The sequence below is a fragment of the Glandiceps talaboti genome, chromosome 18 (genome assembly GCF_964340395.1).
Source record: "Glandiceps talaboti chromosome 18, keGlaTala1.1, whole genome shotgun sequence".
In the NCBI taxonomy this organism is placed as follows: domain Eukaryota; kingdom Metazoa; phylum Hemichordata; class Enteropneusta; family Spengelidae; genus Glandiceps; species Glandiceps talaboti.
The window spans coordinates 21,405,726-21,428,808 of NC_135566.1; the positions used below are offsets into that span (position 1 = coordinate 21,405,726).

At 37.0% G+C, this 23,083-nt stretch overlaps 1 protein-coding gene across 1 annotated transcript; it reads left to right on the plus strand.

The window, feature by feature from the left end:
* The first annotated feature begins 292 nt into the window (after positions 1-292).
* On the plus strand, positions 293-22,212 carry LOC144448898 (inactive peptidyl-prolyl cis-trans isomerase FKBP6-like). Its single transcript, XM_078139242.1, has 12 exons — positions 293-411; positions 2,163-2,274; positions 3,372-3,472; positions 5,320-5,527; positions 10,129-10,260; positions 10,742-10,872; positions 11,410-11,469; positions 11,804-12,001; positions 15,563-15,749; positions 17,392-17,470; positions 20,819-20,945; positions 21,627-22,212. Exons 1-12 carry the CDS (start codon positions 355-357, stop codon positions 21,675-21,677), a joined length of 1,443 nt encoding a protein of 480 aa, XP_077995368.1. The 5' UTR covers positions 293-354; the 3' UTR covers positions 21,678-22,212.
* The last annotated feature ends 871 nt before the right edge of the window (positions 22,213-23,083 follow it).

A 23,083-nucleotide genomic window follows, 5' to 3' on the forward strand; every position in this document is an offset into this window, starting at 1 on the left:
ATGGAATATTCCAACAAAGTCATAAACAAGCACTGTGACCGTAAGCTGAGCTTACCCATCTGTCGACTTCCGGTACGAAACACACTCAAGTATAATGAGAACGTGTATTCGTTGAATAGTATACTCTACAAGGGAACAACACACATCATATTTGCAAAGTTTTATAATCTTATTTAATAATTATTACTTGATTAGTAAAGTAAATGTACGTAAATATATCCACCTTTTTCTTTTCGGGTATGATTAAACCGAGTAGTGAGGCTGTAGTAGTAACATTTTTAGTATGCACGTCCTCAGACGTCTTGAGTAGTTACTAAGTTTACTAGGTAGTAGTAGTTTACGTAAACTGCGACTATGGAAAGACTAGAAGAAATTCAGAGTTTGTCTATCGAAGACGAAGAGTTACTCCAGGTTTGTGTGTAATTAATCATAACCAAGGCAACCTTTAGTTATAATATTTTTTTTAATGAAATAATCTTGCAGAAACTACCACGGCACATGCCACAGAACTTTTAGTGTACGCGTTCTCGTTGTCATTGCATGAAGGTACTGTATGTAAAACGCAGTACACCGTCTCAGTTTTCGAATGGTCCACGATGACGGGGTTTCCTCATTATCTTCGGATGTGTCATGTTGTTATAGTCAAGATTTCGGTAAACGACCAGGCGATACTTTATTCTGATAATACTATCAATTCGCCGATAACAAGATGTCATTCAACGAAAACATTTAGTATAACCATGAAACTTGAAAGGGGACCCACTCATTGCTACAACCATGGAAGTAGTGGGTTTATACTTGCAAGTTCCATGGTACAAGCTACTAATTTATAAAACATATCTTGATTGTCATTCATATCTATTGTATCTACCGATGCTTTTATAAAGTTACAAGACATTAGATGCATGTGGTTGTCGGTAAACGTTATCACAATGGTTTTATCAGCGGCCAGGTCAGTAGAAGAGCAGATTGCACGTGCTTTTTGTAAATAACAAAAGTAAACAAACTCTGGAAAGGTGTGAACCACGCCGGGAGCTACATTAAATTTGAACCAAAAACTATTATCAAGAACTGAGTTACAAAAAGCAATCACAGTGAGAAGTAATAAGAGGGACTAATACATTCTCATCTCAATTACACAGGGAAGTAACACAGTAGGTGTAGGTACTACTACTGATAGTAATAGTTATAAAAACAAAATGAGAACATATACATTGTTTAAAACAGTTTTGGGTTTTGAGAAATATCTTCTGCAAATTAAAAATCATGTTTGTAGAAAACTAGTGACTAAATTTAGAATTTCAGATTATAATATTCAAATTGCCAGTTGGTGAGGTGGTGTACTCTTAAGATTCCTGTAGATGAAAGATTCTGTAAATTTTGTCAAAATATGGTAGAAGATGAATTTCATCATTAAATTCTTTGTTCTCATTATACAAATGAGAGAAAGGCACTTTTCTTCTTTGTCATTAAATAATTCAAATTTTCATTCCTTAAAATGACAAAAGTAAATTTTTGCACATTTTGATGTCTGATGATAAACTTCCTCATGGAAAATTTCTCGTTGATATAAACAGTCCTCCAACAGTTGGCTAAATAACGGTATTGTATTCATTTTATTTCTGTATGATATTTTTGTATGCTTTAACGTGCTTATGGCATGTTGTTATGCAACAAAGATTGGTTGATTGATTGATTGATTGATTGATTGATTGATTGATTGATTGTAAAGGTTAATGATTAAATCAAGTTTTCCCATTACCAGCATATCATTATCAGTTGAGCCAAACAGATTAAATAATATATTAATGTTAGTGATTTCCAATCTCTGCACCAAACCTGAAAATAACCAGATGTAAAGCCAGCAGTCAGAGAAAATGTCCACCTACTCACTGTAATCATTTCTCATGATTTGTACATTGGTTTGAGTAGTAACATAGTTGTAGGAATGAACTATAAAAATGTGTACCATACAAAGTCATGGATTTCATAGCTCAAACTACATTGCAACAACAATATCATTAGGGGTCTATACCAATCTTTATAAATTTAAATTACATCATCATGTGTAACTTCTTTCTGTTTTTGGTTGTTTTGTTTTGTGATATGATATGATGTGATGTGATGTGATGTGACATGACATGATGAACTACATTGTATAGCCACCATCACATACAGTCCAATTGAAGAAAGGGATAGACCTGAATGAGTTGAGTCGAACTGATGGAGAAGGAACAGAGTTTGAGATTGCTTCACATGAAATACCTCCACAAGGTAAACATTACATGTAGTAATATTTCCAGAAATGTGAAGTTTGGCAGATTGAATGAAAAATGATTCTTTCAAGAATAGTTTTAAAATAAGTTTCAGTAAAATTAAAATTAGTATTTGTTTTTTTAAAATACTTGTATGAAAAGCCCATCCAGGCTTTAGTATACTTGTATTGATTCTTACATAATGATTTTTGGTGATAAAATTGTGTCTCAATAACTAAACAACTTATATCTTGTAAAGAAGCTCGACTGCACTTGATATGTGTTCATCTGTTATGGGATTTCCTGTAAGGGTTTTTGGGAAAGAGTTAAAAACTTCTTGTGATGTCATCATGAATACCCAGATCTCTTTGTTTTGACACTCTACTTCATATGTGAAGACAAAGAGATTCAGGTTCAGTGTGAAAACACTTGTATATACATGTACATGCTATTTACAGATTCATCAAGTCAGGTTAAATGAAAACCCTTCATAGGAACCCTTTGTGTACTTTCCACCCCCTGGGTCATATGTATTGTACATTTTAGTTAAAGCTACATGAGCTGAAACTGGACAATTTTTTGCAACTATTTTGTTAGAAAAAATGATTTGAGTACAAGTAAAATCATATACCCTGCACAGTATTGAATTACCTCTGGGTAAACATATTTATTTCAAATTTGTGTAGCTGTACACATAGTATGGTGCAGCAATATATCCAATCAAATTGATTTTTGGGTCCGTCCCTATGAATCAGGATTTCAACTATTTACAAGTAAAATAGAACTGTTCTAAACATGTACAATGTCTAAGTATTGTCAGTGAATGCATTGTTGGTTGTCTGACTAAAACAATAATACCCCAGTTACAGCTATACCCCAGATATACCCCATGTATTATGTGTTTTGTGGAGTAGACATACTTAACATTTAGATATATAGTCAGATGGTGACCTACTGTATATCTCGCCTTGATATCCCATGATAAACAATATTGATTCAAAATGTCGGATTGCATTTATTGATCGGGACGGTTTCACTCGTTCCTTATTCACTGTTTTATGGAGTAGCCATACTCAATATAACATAACAGCTAATCCCATTGTTTTCCTTATATAGCTGATGATGATAAGTATTTTGATTCTGAAGATATCTTTAAGCAGTTAAATTATGAATGTTCAGCAGTAGATGATGACAGTGACTCAGATGCAGAAGACTTGGTAAGAATATACTCAGTATTTAAAGGATTTTAGTCCCCAACAGACACCACCCCGGGGGAGACTTATACATAGAGTTCTGTCTGTCTGTCTGTGCATGCATGTGTTCACCATCATATCTCTGCCATGCACCAACTGATTTCAACCAAACCTGGCATAAAGGTAACATATATGTAAGACATATGCATGTCACTTGGTTTTACGACCGAATCAAAATGGCTGAATGGCAGCCATATTTGTTGTTAAATTTCACAATATGTTATTAACAGGGATGGGTAGGCAATTGTATAAAGATTATTTTGAAATATGCAAATGTCCTTACCAACAAGACTATGCCCATAGCAACAGGTAACTGATGAGATATGCCAATATAACACCAGTGAAGGGAAGGCAAATGAAAAAGATATGCCTAGCAACAAGACCACACCCATAGCAACAGTTAAATGGTGGTGTATATAATTAAAGTACTCTCAACATTTATGCTATAATGTTATTGGCACTTTTATTGACATATAGATAACTAGATGTCAATTCTAGTATAGAAAGGGATTTTAGAGAAATTAACACATTTTGTCTCTCAAATTAAAGTCACTGCCAGTAGTGTCTGTACCTTCAGTGTTTTTGCTAAGGTTTGGGAACCCCGGTAACAGAAAGGGGGAAAGAGGTAAAACTGGTAGTGCTTCCCATGCAATGTATCATATTATATTATACCAGTATATTGATGGTGGAAATCGAGGGATCTGATTGGTCTAGACATCGAACTAATTTTGTTCGTCTACGAGCGTTGAGTTGTAGTCCGCCGTGATACTGATAGTGAACTCTTCGAATTGTCAGAGGAGGATTTTCTCTCAATGAGACAATATTTTATGAGAAATTATGAAGGAAATTTCGAAAGCAACCCAGTCATCGCGTATTTGTTCAAATCATCGCCTACTACATGTACTAAGGTCAAGGCGCTAGGCATGCACAAGATCGGTCCCAGCCTCGGCGCGGCTGGAGTGGAAACATTGGTGAGCTGTCCTGTCCTGTCATAAAAATGAAGCAAGTGAAAGAGGTTACACTGGCCGACTTACCATTAATCTAAATAGAAATTTGTCTGGGATCCTGTGCTAAAGTATCAGTCATCTATCCGAGAGGGAAATCCTCAAACCCGAAAATCTACTGAGGTAACTTCCAGTAATATAAATACATTGTAAATATCAACCTGTCTATCACTTCACCGAGTCACGAATTCGGCCGGGAGCGATCGAAGCACACTGTATTCAATAAACCACTTCAAGTTTATACCTTGAGTCAAACAGATTGTTTATTCATCACTGTGCACTTTTAATGAGCTGATCAATGTACAGATTATCCCTAGAAACGATGAGCAGATAAAATAAATCCAGTCGCTGCACGACGTTCACGTTGAGGCCAACATCAGCTGTCTTGAAAAGCAGTGTTATTGTTATGTAAATTAGACATAGAGGCGCATATGAAACGAGAAAACGTTAGTTCTTATCTTGTTTCCGATATTTTCAATATACTAGTATAATATAATAGCGATAAACCACCCCCTGGGGATGGTATACCACTCGGTTTTGATCAGTGAACTCTATATGCACTCACTATCGCTTGTGCATATATTGAGTTCACTGGTCAAAACCTCTTGGTATACCATCCCCAGGGGTGGTTTATTGCTTAAGTTTATGTGGGAACCCCGGTAGATTTTACCTACTTACCACCCTTAAATAAAACACTGACCTTAAATTGTTCATTATAGTGTACTAGTATTTGATTTTCGTAAACCATGTCTCATGCAAGATAGGGAAGTTTTATTGTATCTTCTATATGGTTCCTTGATAATTTAGACTCCATTTGAGAAAATGGGAAGAGATATGGCAGATCTGACTGGAAGTGAGGGTGTTCTCAAGAAGATGATCAAAGGTGGTATGGGAGAGACTATACCACCATCTTCTTATTGTAAAATACATTACAATGGGTACTTGGAATATTCAGATGAGCCGTATGATTCTACCAGACTGAGAAACAAACCACAGACTCTGAAACTTGGAGAAGGTAGCTATTATGTTTTATACCCTTTATCTGTCATAATGTTGACACATTGTTTGACATGTACAGGATTAGCATACTTCCACCGCAGCTGTAGTGATAATCTGAAACTTTTGTGTAGTGGGCTATAACCAACTCTCGTGGAGCTTAGTGCCATCAGCAGTGGAAAAGATACCAGGGACAACATGTCTCCTGTGTGTTTGTGTTTGAAGGCAAAACAGAGAGAGGATAAAAAGGTGTGAAGATATATACAATAACAATGTATAGCATTTTAGAATAGAAATTGGCCACCATTCTGATCTAGCTTCCAAACCAGTAACAACCTATTGAGTCACCCGTCGATCCATAGTAATAGCATTTTCAACTGTAACCCAGCGAACCATGACTAGTAAACCACACTTTAGTTTCATGACCAAAGACGAGATGGATGACATGGTACTGAACCGTGTACCTAAAAACATGAGAAGAACGACTTCATGGAGAACAAAAGTTTGGAATGAATGGGTGAAGGCAAGAAATGAAGCAGACTTGCCTGGCGATGCAATAACAATCCCAAACACAGATCAATTAGCCTCATGCAATGTCAAAGACATTGACGTCTATATGGGCTACTTTGTAATGGAAGTATGAAACAGGGAAGGCAAACCATCAGCCAGACACTCTCAATGGTCTCAGTGCCGGTATCCAGCGACACCTGAGAGAAGAATTTGGAAGAGGGGACATTAATTTCATGGATGGTAATGGCACGTTCTTGAAGTTCAATGCCACTCTTGATGCAAAGAGAAAATCGCTCCTCCAGCAACAATGAGCAAGGTTATGGTGTAATAAAGAGACAGGTACATGTACAGCCGATAAGTATGCAGCAAGAGCAGATTTTGTGGACGAAGGGGCTAATGTCTATGGGCACATCGACCGGACTATCGCATGCCTTGTTTTTTTTAACGAAGTGTCTCGTGACTGGCGCCTGTCATCAGCATGACATGCTTGTGACAGGTTCGGGATTTTTACGGAATCAATTTGATGTGTATTGAAAAACACGCTCTGGTTACCTTGAAAATGATTGCCTTCGTACCCTGGATACACAGAACTTTCAAAAAATGTCTAAATCGTGAGCAAGCGTGAAACTGACATGACAGGACTGGGGTTACATAACGTTCACCGATATATGTTTCAACCTAAACCAGTTGTTCTATATCGCTTTGTTATGCTGTTATTGTAAAGATTCAGTTTACTTCATCGTACATTCTAGTATACTTTTTTTAGTGGTATGAGTACACATGTATCATGACACAGGGCTCGAAATAATGGCCTTTTACTTGCCCCTGGCAAGTGATGTCAAAGCTTGGGCAAGTTGTTTTGAAAAGTACTTGTCCCAAGGGGCAAGGAGAATTTCATATGATTATTGATCAGGGATGTGTTTTTGCCTGTGTTCATGCTATATACTTATCAGACACTGCACATGTCTGATAGGATTTTGGATACATTGTATAACCAAGGTGCCAACATGTCTGGAAAATTATAACATTGTAGCAATATTGAGATGTTTTTCTTGACTGACAACTTTTCAAAACAATCTGGACCAGCTGTCCTTGACGTACTTTGTTTACTCTATCAAACATACCTGGAATGACCAGTGACTCATTGAATATTGTAAATCAATAGTAAATTACAACATAATTTTTCAGGTTTTGGGTATTTGAATCAAGTGCAAATTTCCTGGGAGAAAAATAGTTGGTGTGGATGAGGAAGGAAAGAAAATATATTGATGTGGTGAAAAAGGAAATACTTAGACAGATTTTATATGTGTTGAAATAAATGTTCATTTTTTATATTGATAGCTTATGAAAGTGCTGAAAAACTTGTGATTATTTTAATAACTACTTTTTACAGGTGAACAAAAAATTGTATGCTATGCTGTAGTATGAATGTTAATTAGGCCATGAAAATTAATATTATCTAGGACTCCTGTTTATTGTGCAGAGAACTTTTCAGTACACACTAAACTTTCAAAGTGACATTTTTTGAACAATAAGCAAAAGAAAGACCAATCAATCCCAACAGTGCTCAAAAAAATACCCCACTATTTGGAATGGGAAAGCACTGTTTGATTTGGGCAAGTACTTTTTGTTTTCTACTTGCCCAGTGGACAAGCAAAATTTTTTCATTATTTCGACCCCTGTGACAAGTTGAGAACAACACATCAACATGTGTGCCAGTACTAGTAGAAGTAGCATTACTGGCCCATTGGAAATACATGTTCACTTTTCCCCATGTTTTTGTTCCTAAAGCTATTTTGCTCACATTGACCTTGTATAAATTACTCCAAGCGCTGACAGTATAGTGTACCACCTTATTTCAATATTCTGGCCAGTTTCACAATAATGAATGTTATTGATGCAACAAACTTTAGGGTTTTCTTTAGATCAATCACCTTTACCCATTGCACACTGATGGATGTGTTCTACATACTACAATGCGGCCATAACTTTAACATGATGGTGTACATGCATAGGGGCATGTAATATTTCATAGATTGTTGTTTGCCAGGTCTACAGACTAAATATAACAACCTTTTGACTATATATTCCTACGTGTAAGGAGAAAAGAGATATTTATCTCTGTAGTAGAGATTGATACATTTGTAGCAGCAAGATTTGTATGATATTTTCCTAAGAAAACGGCTATCTAAGCAATAATACATTCCCCTGTGTGTACATGTGTGTACGCCTGGTTGTTGATGGATGTTCGTAGCACAAAGTACAAAGTCACAGTCTTGCAAAGTAATCACCGGTAAAGGTCAAGATTTTTCGTCGAAATGGAAGAAATGATGCTTACCAGTGAAGTAAAGCATGTATCAAACGTTTCCCCATGTTCTAGTACCAATGATGCGACTACACTTTCATTCGTCCACAAAAAATTTAACTATGTCAAATTTCAAGATTCATTTGAAGTGAACTTTGATTTAAATTTTGATGTGAGAACCTACTTTGCAAACGATGTGTAATATAAATATTGATCATTCACTACGATTGCTAAGCATACAATTATCGAGTCACCAGTGTTGTTTAGTTAGGATTTGAACATTTCTGTTGTTATTTTGCCGTTCAACAAGCCGTTCCTATTTTGAATGGTGCAATTAGTTTTCTTGTGAATATTTTTCGATTTCTTAAATTTTGGTTTTTGAATTAAATACTTTTCACCAGATAATGCTTGTGTCTCCGTGTGAGGTAACGCTTATGTCCGTGTGAGCAGCATGATAAGAGTGAACAATAGAGTTTGCATTTTGGTGTTCCATCCTGACTGTTAATGTGTGTACTTCACCGTAGTCTAGTCTAGCGAGGGTGAGATGTGTGTACTTTACCATAATCTAGTCTAGCGAGGGTGAGATGAGCTAATCCTGGCATCCTGTGAACTTGTCAGGCATAAGTACAATAGACACCGGTGGAAAGATAAACAACGTGGCTCCACCTTGTTGTTTATCTTTCCACCGATGTCTATTATATACATACTTTTTGCTCATGTGGGTTTTATTTTTAGAATATATTCAGCTGTGTTAAAAAGTGATAGAAAGGAAGATTTTAAGAATCTTTAGCTGACGATAGTTAGGATGGAAATCAGTAAATTCTATCTGTCTTCTGATAGCAATGAAGACAGACTGTATACTAAAGAGAATGTTTGCTAATGATATTTCCTGATATAAGGCTAATTGTATCTTTAATAGCTGCTGTGCTCCTAGTCTATCAGCTAGCCCTCGGATGTTCTTCCGATAAAATACAACAAACAGCCGAACAACGCTATCGAGGATGGAACATCCGAGGTCTAGCGAATGTCATCAGGATAGAAATAACTGCCAATCAGAGAACCGTATTAGTGACAAGCACAAACAGAGGACAATAGCTAAATTTTCATGCATATTCATCTTAAGGAGGGGCTTGTATAAATAACCACCAATGCGTTAACTGAAATGTGTGAATGACAACGTCTACACACTCATCAAACTCACAATTACCATAAACCAATAAGCCATAGTAATGACGTAAATGTGTTTGTCAACACTTGCATGCAGAGATTCCCCGAGGTCATAGGTTATTGAATATATTAAAGTATATATATGCATAGATGGCCCAACCCACCGCTCAATGTAATCTCAATGGAATGTCCGGTCTGAAAATGACATTCGCTAGACTGTTCGGGCAGGCCCTCACATGCGAACTTCGTTCGCTTATAGTTATAGCATCGGAAGAAAGCCCGAACGTCTAGCAGCAAGACTACTGTGCTCCTTACAATGAGGAGACCCTGAGCAGTCAATTTCATCAACCGTGTACTGTGCAACCTCTCTAAAATACAGGTATAAAAATTATTAAAGTTCTCATGGTCTGGTCTGGGTGTTACTTAGCCCCTTCATGCCACTGTACTGACTTTGACATATAATGACATACAGTCTTGGGTTTAATAGTGGAATGTGTGGGGCACCTCCAATGAGTATGTTTTAACAATTTATAGTATTATCATATTGTGTGATACATGTACATAAAGTGTGCATACATCAGAGATAATCTATGCAATCTCAATCTCATTTAATGGTGATTCAATACTATCCTATCCAGGAATGTGTATCCCAGGACTTGAAATAGCTGTGGCTTCTATGAGGAAAGGAGAGTTTTCCAGATTTTTGGTCAAACCAGAATATGGGTATGGAAAACAGGGATGTCCACCTCGCATACCTGGAAACACAATTAGTGAGTTTGTATTTAATGAAGAATCTCACCATGTTATTTTATACATGTAGGCTACATACAGAAGAAAAACCTCTCATGGGTGTTTTAGTCATTGCCTTTGAATAATTCTAGGTTATGACTAGCCCTGGCCCTATCTAAAGTCTCAATCAGTTCGAAATTGAATCAGAGTCAGTTCTCCTTTCCCAATATGCAGTTAAACCAGTTTTGAACTGATTTAGGTGAGGGATCTGGGGAATGTGGTCACTGACAATTTTAATGGTCTGAGTTCCATGCCAGAAGCTATATTATATTGTTGCTTTACATGTATGTATGTGAAATTTAATGTTTGCATAAATATTTAATGATAAAAAGAAATGCTATGATTTATAAGTGATTCACTTTCTTAAAACTGAGACTCAGAATGAGTAATTCAATCTTTTATTTGATAATTTTACGTCATATGTAATAACTTGTTGGCTTTTTGTTGTCTTTTTTCCACTAGTTTTGTTTGAAATAGAACTCCTGAGTTTCATAGATAACTCATTACCAGAACAGTTTCACAGGTGGTCCAAGGAAGAACAAAGAAATGCTTCCTTTGATGAAATTTTAGCTGTAGTTCATGCTGATAGACAGGTATAAAGTTTTGGGTTTCAGATGATAGTAAATATGGAAAAAGTTTGTAATGTGTTTCACCATCAGTAAAATTCAAATTCTCAAACTTCACTTTCATTTTTTTTTAGCGTCGCTGTCAGCGACAGGTGCATGGAGCTTTAGGTTTATAGGTTGATTCTCCGGCATCATCATGCATCTGTCTGTCAACTTTTTTATTTTATTCCTATCTTCTTCTCCAAAACTGACAGAATACTTTGATATTTGGTCTGCAAGTTGTTTGGGGGGGGGGGGGGGGGGAGGCTTTTCAGATTTGTTCATGCCAAGTTGATCTGTGTTATTTTCAATTTTTTACGGATTTACAGACATACCATGATAGTGGTGTTGTTATAGGAATACTATTGATTTTCCACCACATGTGTTGCAGGCAGTCAAAGAAATGTGTAATTTGATTAGTTCAATTCATATAATGATACAATGTAGATTTCATTTTTCATCTTTGCTTTCAATATTTTGAAAATAAGTTCTGATATTGAAATATTGATTATTAACTTTACACAGGCTGGAAATGAATTGTTCAAAGAAAAACACACAAAGAGAGCATTTGGAAAATATAATGAGGTGAGTGGTGATTAAGAAATCTTTATATATTAACCCCACCTCCCAAAAAATGTATGTACCCTTTAACAAATTGTACAAAGATACTGTATGAAATTAATATTGTATTACAAAACACTTTCAATAAATCATTTCAGTATTTGCTGTCACTATTATTTATTTATCCTATTGAAATAACCTGTAGTACAAGAACACTGAATGAAACCAAAGTTTAACAAAGACAAGCCAGAAATACTGTGTTATCACTAGGCCTGGATGATCTTAGAAAAGTGTCATTTGAAGTTGCACTAAGACAAGCATGGCATAATGTTTTCAATATGTTATTGATCAACACTAGGCCCTACAGATCTTGGAAAACTGTCATCTAAAGGATGAAATTGAAGAGAAGGCCATGCAGAAAGTATTACTGAAACTGTACCTCAACATGGCATTGTGTAGTATCAAACTATGTCGGTCAAACAGAGCCATTACATTCTCCAAGAAGGCACTAGAGATTGATGAGAAGAATGTGAAGGCTTTATTCAGATGTGGAAAGGTAGGTCACATGCTTCTTGGGTATAGACAGGTGGATAAAGGGTTTACTTGGGTATGGACAGGTGGGTAAAGGGTTCCTTGGGTATGGACAGGTTGGTAAAGTGTTTCATTTGGGTCTAGACAGGTTGGTAAAGGGTTTACTTGGATATGGACAGGTGGGGAAAGTGTGTACTTGGGCATGAACAGGGTTACTTGGGTATTGACAGGTGAGTAAAGGGTTTACTTGGGTATTGACAGGTGGTAAAGTGTTTACTTGGGTATGGACAGGTGGGTAAAGGGTTCCTTGGGTATGGACAGGTGGTAAAGTGTTTCATTTGGGTCTAGACAGGGTGGTAAAGGGTTTACTTGGATATGGACAGGTGGGGAAAGGGTTAAATTTGGTATGGACAGGTGGGTAAAGTGTTTACTTGGGTATAGACAGGTGGGTAAAGGGTTTACTTGGGTGTAGACAGGTGGGTAAAGGGTTTACGTGGTTATAGACAGGTGGGTGAAGTGTTTCATTTGGGTATGGACAGGTAGGTAAAGTGTTTATTTGGGTATGGACAGGTGGGTAAAGGGTTTACTTGGGTATGGACAGGTGGGTAAAGGGTTTACTTGGGTATGGACAGGTGGGTAAAGGGTTTACTTGTGTATGGACAGGTGGGTAAAGGGTTTACTTGGGTATAGACAGGTGGGTAAAGGGTTTACTTGGGTATAGACAGGTGGTAAAGTGTTTCATTTGGGTCTAGACAGGGTGGTAAAGGGTTTACTTGGATATGGACAGGTGGGGAAAGGGTTTACTTGGGTATGGACAGGTGGGTAAAGGGTTTACTTGGGTATGGACAGGTGGGTAAAATGCTGGACATGTGAATAAAGGGTTAAATTTGGTATGGACAGGTGGGTAAAGTGTTTATTTGGGTATGGACAGGTGGGTAAAGGGTTTACTTGGGTATGGACAGGTGGGTAAAGGGTTTACTTGGGTATGGACAGGTGGGTAAAGGGTTTACTTGTGTATGGACAGGTGGGTGAAGGGTTTACTTGGGTATAGACAGGTGGGTAAAGGGTTTACTTGGGTATAGACAGGTGGGTGAAGGGTTTACTTGAATATGGACAGGTAGGTAAAGTGTTTATTTGGGTATGGACAGGTGGGTAAAGGGTTTACTTGGGTATGGACAGGTGGGTAAAGGGTTTACTTGGGTATGGACAGGTGGGTAAAGGGTTTACTTGTGTATGGACAGGTGGGTAAAGGGTTTACTTGGGTATAGACAGGTGGGTAAAGGGTTTACTTGGTTATGGACAGGTGGTAAAGTGTTTACTTGGGTATGGACAGGTGGGTAAAGGGTTTACTTGGGTATGGACAGGTGGGTAAAGGGGTTACTTGGGTATGGACAGGTGGGTGAAGGGTTTACTTGGGTATGGACAGGTGGGTAAAGGGTTTACTTGGGTATGGACAGGTGGGTGAAGTGTTTCATTTGGGTATGGACAGGTGGGTAAAGTGTTTCATTTGGGTATGGACTGGTGGGTAAATTGTTTCATTTGGGTATGGACAGGTGGGTAAAGTGTTTATTTGGGTATGGACAGGTGGTAAAGTGTTTACTTGGGTATGGACAGGTGGGTAAAGTGTTTACTTGGGTATGGACAGGTGGGTAAAGTGTTTATTTGGGTATGGACAGGTGGTAAAGTGTTTACTTGGGTATGGACAGGTGGTAAAGTGTTTACTTGGGTCTAGGCCGGTGGGTAAAGGGTTTACTTGAATATGGACAGGTGGGTAAAGGTTTACTTGGGTCTAGGCAGGTGGGTAAAGGGTTTACTTGAATATGGACAGGTGGTTAAAGGGTTTACTTGTGTATGGACAGGTGGGTAAAGGGTTTACTTGAATATGGACAGGTGGGTAAAGGGTTTATTTGGGTATGGACAGGTGGTAAAGTGTTTACTTGGGTATGGACAGGTGGGTAAAGGGTTTACTTGGGTATGGACAGGTGGGTAAAGGGTTTACTTGGGTATGGACAGGTGGGTAAAGGGTTTACTTGGGTATGGACAGGTGGGTAAAGGGTTTACTTGGGTATGGACAGGTGGGTAAAGGGTTTACTTGGGTATGGACAGGTGGGTGAAGTGTTTCATTTGGGTATGGACAGGTGGGTAAAGTGTTTCATTTGGGTATGGACTGGTGGGTAAATTGTTTCATTTGGGTATGGACAGGTGGGTAAAGTGTTTATTTGGGTATGGACAGGTGGTAAAGTGTTTACTTGGGTATGGACAGGTGGGTAAAGTGTTTACTTGGGTATGGACAGGTGGGTAAAGTGTTTATTTGGGTATGGACAGGTGGTAAAGTGTTTACTTGGGTATGGACAGGTGGTAAAGTGTTTACTTGGGTCTAGGCCGGTGGGTAAAGGGTTTACTTGAATATGGACAGGTGGGTAAAGGTTTACTTGGGTCTAGGCAGGTGGGTAAAGGGTTTACTTGAATATGGACAGGTGGTTAAAGGGTTTACTTGTGTATGGACAGGTGGGTAAAGGGTTTACTTGAATATGGACAGGTGGGTAAAGGGTTTATTTGGGTATGGACAGGTGGTAAAGTGTTTACTTGGGTATGGACAGGTGGGTAAAGGGTTTACTTGGGTATGGACAGGTGGGTAAAGGGTTTACTTGGGTATGGACAGGTGGGTAAAGGGTTTACTTGAATATGGACAGGTGGGTAAAGGGTTTACTTGGGTATGGACAGGTGGGTAAAGGGTTTACTTGGGTATGGACAGGTGGGTAAAGGGTTTACTTGGGTATGGACAGGTGGGTAAAGGGTTTACTTGAATATGGACAGGTGGGTAAAGGGTTTACTTGGGTATGGACAGGTGGATAAAGGGTTTACTTGGTTATGGACAGGTGGGTAAAGGGTTACTTGGGTATGGACAGGTGGGTGAAGGGTTTACTTGAATATGGACAGGTGGGTAAAGGGTTTACTTGGGTATGGACAGGTGGGTAAAGGGTTTACTTGGGTATGGACAGGTGGGTAAAGGGTTTACTTGGGTATGGACAGGTGGGTAAAGGGTTTACTTGGGTATGGACAGGTGGGTGAAGGGTTCCTTGGGTATGGACAGGTGAGTAAAGGGTTTACTTGGGTATGGACAGGTGGGTAAAGTGTTTACTTGGGTATGGACAGGTGGGTGAAGGGTTTACTTGAATATGGACAGGTGGGTAAAGGGTTTACTTGGGTATGGACAGGTGGGTAAAGGGTTTACTTGGTTATGGACAGGTGGGTAAAGGGTTTACTTGGGTATGGACAGGTGGGTAAAGGGTTTACTTGGGTATGGACAGGTGGGTAAAGGGTTCCTTGGGTATGGACAGGTGAGTAAAGGGTTTACTTGGGTATGGACAGGTGGGTGAAGGGTTTACTTGGGTATGGACAGGTGGGTAAAGGGTTCCTTGGGTATGGACAGGTGAGTAACGGGTTTACTTGGGTATGGACAGGTGATTATGCATACTGCAAAGATTGCATTTTTTTATACCTATCACTCATCCTGACCATAACTGTACAACCCACCCTTAACTTATCATGATTTTTGTTCATTTGAATTCTCCTTATTCATCAGGCCTACCATCAGCTGAGTGAGTTTGATCGTGCCAAAGAGTTCTTGCTCTGTGCCCAGAAAGTTGAGCCACAAAATGGAGAGATTACCAGAGAATTGCAGAAACTTGATAAATCTGTCAAGAAGTTCAAAGCTTTGGAGAGAGATATGTATGGCAAAATGTTTGCAGGATTGAGAAACCCAAATAAAGGTATGTACTGAATGTACTGAAATTTCCATTTGTGATTTCTAGTACAGAAGTATATTCTCTTTAGGTTTGCATGAGGTGACTTGAAGTCATTTACAAAGTTGCCACTGAGTGGGTAGTATACCGGTACATACATTTACAAAGTTGCCACTGAGTGGGTAGTATACCGGTACATACTTTTACAAAGTTGCCACTGAGTGGGTAGTATACCGGTACATACTTTTCCTTTATTGTATTAGAATCATTAACTTAACAGGCAACAAGTTTATTTAATATCTTTTGTCTTGCCTCTTGACCAATCAGATGAATCTTTGTGACGTGCTGCATGACTTATGTTTTATGTAAGTCTGTTATAGTTTATATCTTTTTGTGAAAAATCTAGGTTGGGTTAATGCACACAAATTTATCAGCAGTAAGGAAATGATCAATGAAAATAGTGAATACACTTGATAGATAGATTATCAAATTTGAGAATTGAATACACTTGATAGATAGATTATCAAATTTGAGAATTGAATACACTTGATAGATAGATTATCAAATTTGAGAATTGAATACGCTTGATAGATAGATATCAAATTTGAGAATTGAATACACTTGATAGACAGATTATCAAATTTGAGAATTGAATACGCTTGATAGATAGATTATCAAATTTGAGAATTGAATACACTTGATAGATAGATTATCAAATTTGAGAATTGAATACGCTTGATAGATAGATATCAAATTTGAGAATTGAATACACTTGATAGACAGATTATCAAATTTGAGAATTGAATACACTTAATAGATAGATTATCAAATTTGAGAATTGAATACACTTGATAGATAGATTATCAAATTTGAGAATTGAATACACTTGATATATAGATTATCAAATTTGAGAATTGAATACACTTGATAGATAATCAAATTTGAGAATTGAATACGCTTGATAGATAGATTATCAAATTTGAGAATTGAATACACTTGATAGATAATCAAATTTGAGAATTGAATACGCTTGATAGATAGATTATCAAATTTGAGAATTGAATACACTTAATAGATAGATTATCAAATTTGAGAATTGAATACACTTGATAGATAGATTATCAAATTTGAGAATTGAATACACTTGATAGATAATCAAATTTGAGAATTGAATACGCTTGATAGATAGATATCAAATTTGAGAATTGAATAAACTTGATAGACAGATTATCAAATTTGAGAATTGAATACACTTAATAGATAGATTATCAAACTTGAGAATTGAATACACTTGATAGATAGATATCAAATTTGAGAATTGAATACACTTGATAGATAGATTATCAAATTTGAGAATTGAATACACTTGATAGATAGATTATCAAATTTGAGAATTGAATACACTTGATATATAGATTATCAAATTTGAGAATTGAATACACTTGATAGATAGATTATCAAATTTGAGAATTGAATACACTTAATAGATAGATTATCAAATTTGAGAATTGAATACACTTGATAGATAGATTATCAAATTTGAGAATGAATACACTTGATAGATAGATTATCAAATTTGGAGGCAAGAGATCCCACATCACATGCTGTTGCTGTTTGTTTCTTGTTATTCCTATATATACTAAGACTACACATTGTATATTTCATGTAGGGGACAGTGAAAACACTGCCAAGATGTTACCAAAGGATTGTTCATCAGGATTTCAGAAGACAGTAGCTGATGCTTTCAGGTAAATAAAATATACTTTTGTGTTGAAAGGAGATGATTTGTGTAATACATGGTTTCAAGTGAAATGCATGTTTACACCCACCCATCATCTTTTTAGCAAAGTCTTTGTTTGTATTGAAGGGGTACAGGCTGGGTTCATACATTTTTGGGATGTAACCTTTGCTGTGGAGTCTGTGTATTAGGGCATTCATTGACAGCGATGATGTATCTACCTTCTTTGTTTACATGGCATTCATTGACAGTGATGATGTATCTACCTTTGCTTACATGGCATTTATTGACAGTGATGATGTATCTGCCTTTGCTTACATGGCATTCATTGACAGTGATGATGTATCTACCTTTGCTTACATGGCATTTATTGACAGTGATGATGTATCTGCCTTTGCTTACATGGCATTTATTGACAGTGATGATGTATCTGCCTTTGCTTACATGGCATTTATTGACAGTGATGATGTATCTGCCTTTGCTTACATGGCATTTATTGACAGTGATGATGTATCTACCTTTACTTACATGGCATTTATTGACAGTGATGATGTATCTGCCTTTGCTTACATGGCATTTATTGACAGTGATGATGTATCTACCTTTACTTACAGGGCATTTATTGACAGTGATGATGTATCTGCCTTTGCTTACATGGCATTTATTGACAGTGATGATGTATCTGCCTTTGCTTACATGGCATTTATTGACAGTGATGATGTATCTACCTTTACTTACAGGGCATTTATTGACAGTGATGATGTATCTACCTTTACTTACAGGGCATTCATTGACAGTGATGATGTATCTACCTTTACTTACAGGGCATTCATTGACAGTGATGATGTATCTACCTTTACTTACAGGGCATTTATTGACAGTGATGATGTATCTGCCTTTGCTTACATGGCATTCATTGAGTGATGATGTATCTACCCTCTTTGCTTACATGGCATTCATTGACAGTGATGATGTATCTACCTTCTTTGCTTACATGGCATTCATTGACAGTGATGATGTATCTACCTTCTTTGTTTACATGGCATTCATTGACAGTGATGATGTATCTGCCTTTGCTTACATGGCATTCATTGACAGTGATGATGTATCTACCTTCTTTGCTTACATGGCATTCATTGACAGTGATGATGTACATTTTGTATCTGCCTTTGCTTACATGGCATTCATTGAGTGATGATGTATCTACCCTCTTTGCTTACATGGCATTCATTGACAGTGATGATATATCTGCCTTCTTTGTTTACATGGCATTCATCAAAAGTGATGATATATCTGCCTTTTGTTTGTGTGGCATTCATTGACAGTGATGATATATCTGCCTTCTTTGTTTACATGGCATTCATCAAAAGTGATGATATACCTACCTTCTGTGTTTACATGGCATTCATTGACAGTGATGATGTATCTGCCTTCTTTGTTTACATGGCATTCATCAACAGATGATATATCTACCTTCTTTGCTTACAGGGCATTCATTGACAGTGATGATATATCTGCCTTCTTTGTTTACATGGCATTCATTGACTGATGATATATCTGCCTTCTTTGTTTACAGGGCATTCATCAACAGTGATGATATATCTGCCTTCTTTGCTTACAGGGCATTCATTGACTGATGATATATCTATCTTTTGTTTGTGTGGCATTCGTTGACAGTGCTGATGTATCTATCTTTTGTTTGTGTGGCATTCATTGACAGTGATGATGTATCTGCCTTTTGTTTGTATGGCATTCATTGACAGTGATGATATATCTGCCTTCTTTGTTTACATGGCATTCATCAAAAGTGATGATATACCTACCTTCTGTGTTTACATGGCATTCATTGACAGTGATGATGTATCTGCCTTTGCTTACATGGCATTCATTGACAGTGATGATATATCTGCCTTCTTTGTTTACATGGCATTCATCAACTGATGATATATCTACCTTCTTTGCTTACAGGGCATTCATTGACCGTGATGATATATCTGCCTTCTTTGTTTACATGGCATTCATTGACTGATGATATATCTGCCTTCTTTGTTTACATGGCATTCATTGACAGTGATGATATATCTGCCTTCTTTGCTTACAGGGCATTCATTGACTGATGATATATCTATCTTTTGTTTGTGTGGCATTCGTTGACAGTGCTGATGTATCTATCTTTTGTTTGTGTGGCATTCATTGAGTGATGATGTATCTGCCTTTTGTTTGTATGGCATTCATTGACAGTGATGATATATCTGCCTTCTTTGTTTACAGGGCATTCATTGACTGATGATATATCTATCTTTTGTTTGTATGGCATTCATTGACAGTGATGATATATCTGCCTTCTTTGTTTACAGGGCATTCATTGGCAGTGATGATGTATCTGCCTTCTTTGCTTACATGGCATTCATTGACAGTGATGATGTATCTACCTTTTGTTTGTGTGGCATTCATTGACAGTGATGATATATCTGCCTTCTTTACTTACATGGCATTCATTGGCAGTGATGATGTATCTACCTTTTGTTTGTGTGGCATTCATTGACAGTGATGATGTATCTACCTTTTGTTTGTGTGGCATTCATTGACAGTGATGATATATCTGCCTTCTTTACTTACATGGCATTCATTGACAGTGATGATATATCTGCCTTTTATTTGTGTGGCATTCGTTGACAGTGATGATGTATCTATCTTTTGTTTGTGTGGCATTCATTGACAGTGATGATGTATCTGCCTTTTGTTTGTATGGCATTCATTGACAGTGATGATATATCTGCCTTCTTTGTTTACAGGGCATTCATTGACAGTGATGATATATCTATCTTTTGTTTGTATGGCATTCATTGACTGATGATATATCTGCCTTCTTTGTTTACAGGGCATTCATCAACAGTGATGATGTATCTGCCTTTGTTTACAGGGCATTCATTGGCAGTGATGATGTATCTGCCTTCTGTGCTTACATGGCATTCATTGACAGTGATGATGTATCTACCTTTTGTTTGTATGGCATTCATTGACAGTGATGATATATCTGCCTTCTTTACTTACAGGGCATTCATTGGCAGTGATGATGTATCTGCCTTCTTTGCCTACATGGCATTCATTGACAGTGATGATGTATCTACCTTTTGTTTGTGTGGCATTCATTGACAGTGATGATATATCTGCCTTCTTTACTTACAGGGCATTCATTGGCAGTGATGATGTATCTACCTTTTGTTTGTGTGGCATTCATTGACAGTGATGATATATCTGCCTTTTGTTTTATGACATTCATTGACTGATGATGTATCTACCTTTTGTTTGTGTGGCATTCATTGACAGTGATGATATATCTATCTTTTGTTTACAGGGCATTCATTGACAGTGATGATGTTCAAGAGATGCCATTCTCAATGGCTGCATTCACTACAGCTGAAATGGACTATGTGACATATACTGCCAATCAGTGGGAACTTGATGTTAAATACATGGGACCTGTAAGTACATCTCCATTGCTTGGTGTCAACCATTCTTGTCTAACTTTTTCCCATCACACACTTTAGCTAAATTTGGATCACTGGATTGGTGTGTTGTATGTACAATCAACAATTCTAACTCTGCTCCTGACAACTGTGCATTCTAGTAGTCAATTTTAGAATACTATTCGGTGTAATTTTTGTACAGTGAACAATTCTAACTTTCAACCTGAGACAGCATAGTACAGTTCAGATTACTGGTTGGTGTGTCATTTGTGAAGTAAACTGAACCATTCCAACTATCCTCCTGGCACAACACACTACAAATTTGGAAATATTGTTGTGCATTGTTCATCTTGGATGTGTCAAAATTATTTAATGAAGACCATAGCCGTGTCAATAATGCCATTTGTCATTTTTGTTCAGTAAATTTAACACATTTATTTGCAGTATCCCTAAAATCTTATGAAAATTTCTACTCGCCATCCCCCCAAAATGTGTGAATATCTCACCATGTACATGTACCATGCATAGAGTGTAATACAACCCATGATAATGCTGACAAGACGGCCAAGATGTTTGACTGGGAGTAGAAATTTCCTTAGATTTTATTAATCCTGGAGCCACTGAACATTCATCCATTGCAAGTGATTCAGAAATGTAAGTTAAAATAATATGTAAAATTTGTATATTGATTTACAGAAGACTGACAGGTTGGTGAAGATAAGTAAGAAGAAAATGGCAGAACCATAGAAGTCTAGTTTATACATCTTGTCAGGATAACAATTCTAGTTTTATATTACCAATTATGTGACACTTGCACAGCTATACAAATCATGCAAGCTTGTGCCATTACTGGTACATACTTTATAAACCAGAAAGGATAGACGTTTGACTTTATTTTTCAAAAAGAGAAGTTATATTTATCAATATTATTACATTTCAGATGTTTTCTACTATAAAAATATTATATTTTTTCAGGTTTGTGTTTTATTTCATGTTATCAAAGGAGGAAGAATCCTTACTTTCTTTATCATTTTATCTTGTGTTAATTAACAGTAACGTTAGTAGTGTTTGGCTGATTACTGAATATGATGGACACTTGAAGGAAATAGTCAAAAATGAGAAAAATCATGTCTAAACTGATATAAGGTAATTATTCATAAAGGAAATGGTGTGTTACTGTACAAACCATACTGATATACTACATACATAGCTCTGGATGCTTGACTTTATTTTGAGCAGTACTGGACAAAAACATACATACTAATAAAACAATGTTAAGAAAAACCCACTTATGTGCTGTTTTTGTCATAAATGTCATAATAACTGAAGTTGGGCAGTCTTGTAAAGGTTAGATAATTTGATGTACAATGTGAAATCCAACTAGTAGAAAAATTGAGTATATATATATTTCACCAGTGTACCATCTAATCTTGTCCTGTCACATGTGAACATCAGTTTTGGGAAGTTTTCATTCTGATTACAATGTGATGGTTAGGTTGGCTTACATTTTTACCTTCCGTAAGGAAGGTTATAATATACCGTCAGATGGCCTCAGATCTGAAGACACCCGACGGACTCAAACCTGAAATAATACCATTGAGACTACTTCCCTGCCGTCGGGTGTATTCGGATCTGAAGCTATCTGACGGTCAATATGACGCTACCTGAATCTGAATCTGACGCTAACTTTAAATTCGTGCTCTACATACCTCTACACTGAGAAAGACTCTGTTTTCAGGGGTTTCGTACGTGCCAACCTTATTTTGTGTTTCCCTTGGATCTGCACTCTGCATTGGCTGGACAAACACGAGAAAAAAAGGAGACCGAGGCAGGGTATTTAAGTGATTCAAACTCACCAGAAAACAATTTTTTTTCCTTGGCCTTAAAATAGGTTTACAATGAGCGCGGAGTTCACAAACAGGTGATATATTTATCATCGTTTCAATTTCGTGAAATATGGACTTATCATTTCCAAATTTCACACACTAATGCGCAGATGAATAAAGAGAAATTGTGTCTTTTTAGATTTTCGATTAGAAGTTTAGGAAGTATTATATTGACCTCGAACCGTCTCCTTTTTACTGTGTTCTTTTTCATTGATAATGACATAGTCCCCGCTATGATTGGACCGGTTTTAAGGAATTATCACTACT

What these genes read in the sequence shown, in the direction of transcription:
- LOC144448898 (XM_078139242.1), top strand. Translation starts at nt 355, where the DNA reads ATGGAAAGACTAGAAGAAATTCAGAGTTTGTCTATCGAAGACGAAGAG. An exon ending in ACTCAGATGCAGAAGACTTG is followed by an intron (nt 3,473 to 5,319) that starts GTAAGAATATAC and finishes TTGATAATTTAG; the next exon opens with ACTCCATTTGAGAAAATGGG. An exon ending in CATTTGGAAAATATAATGAG is followed by an intron (nt 11,470 to 11,803) that starts GTGAGTGGTGAT and finishes GATCAACACTAG; the next exon opens with GCCCTACAGATCTTGGAAAA.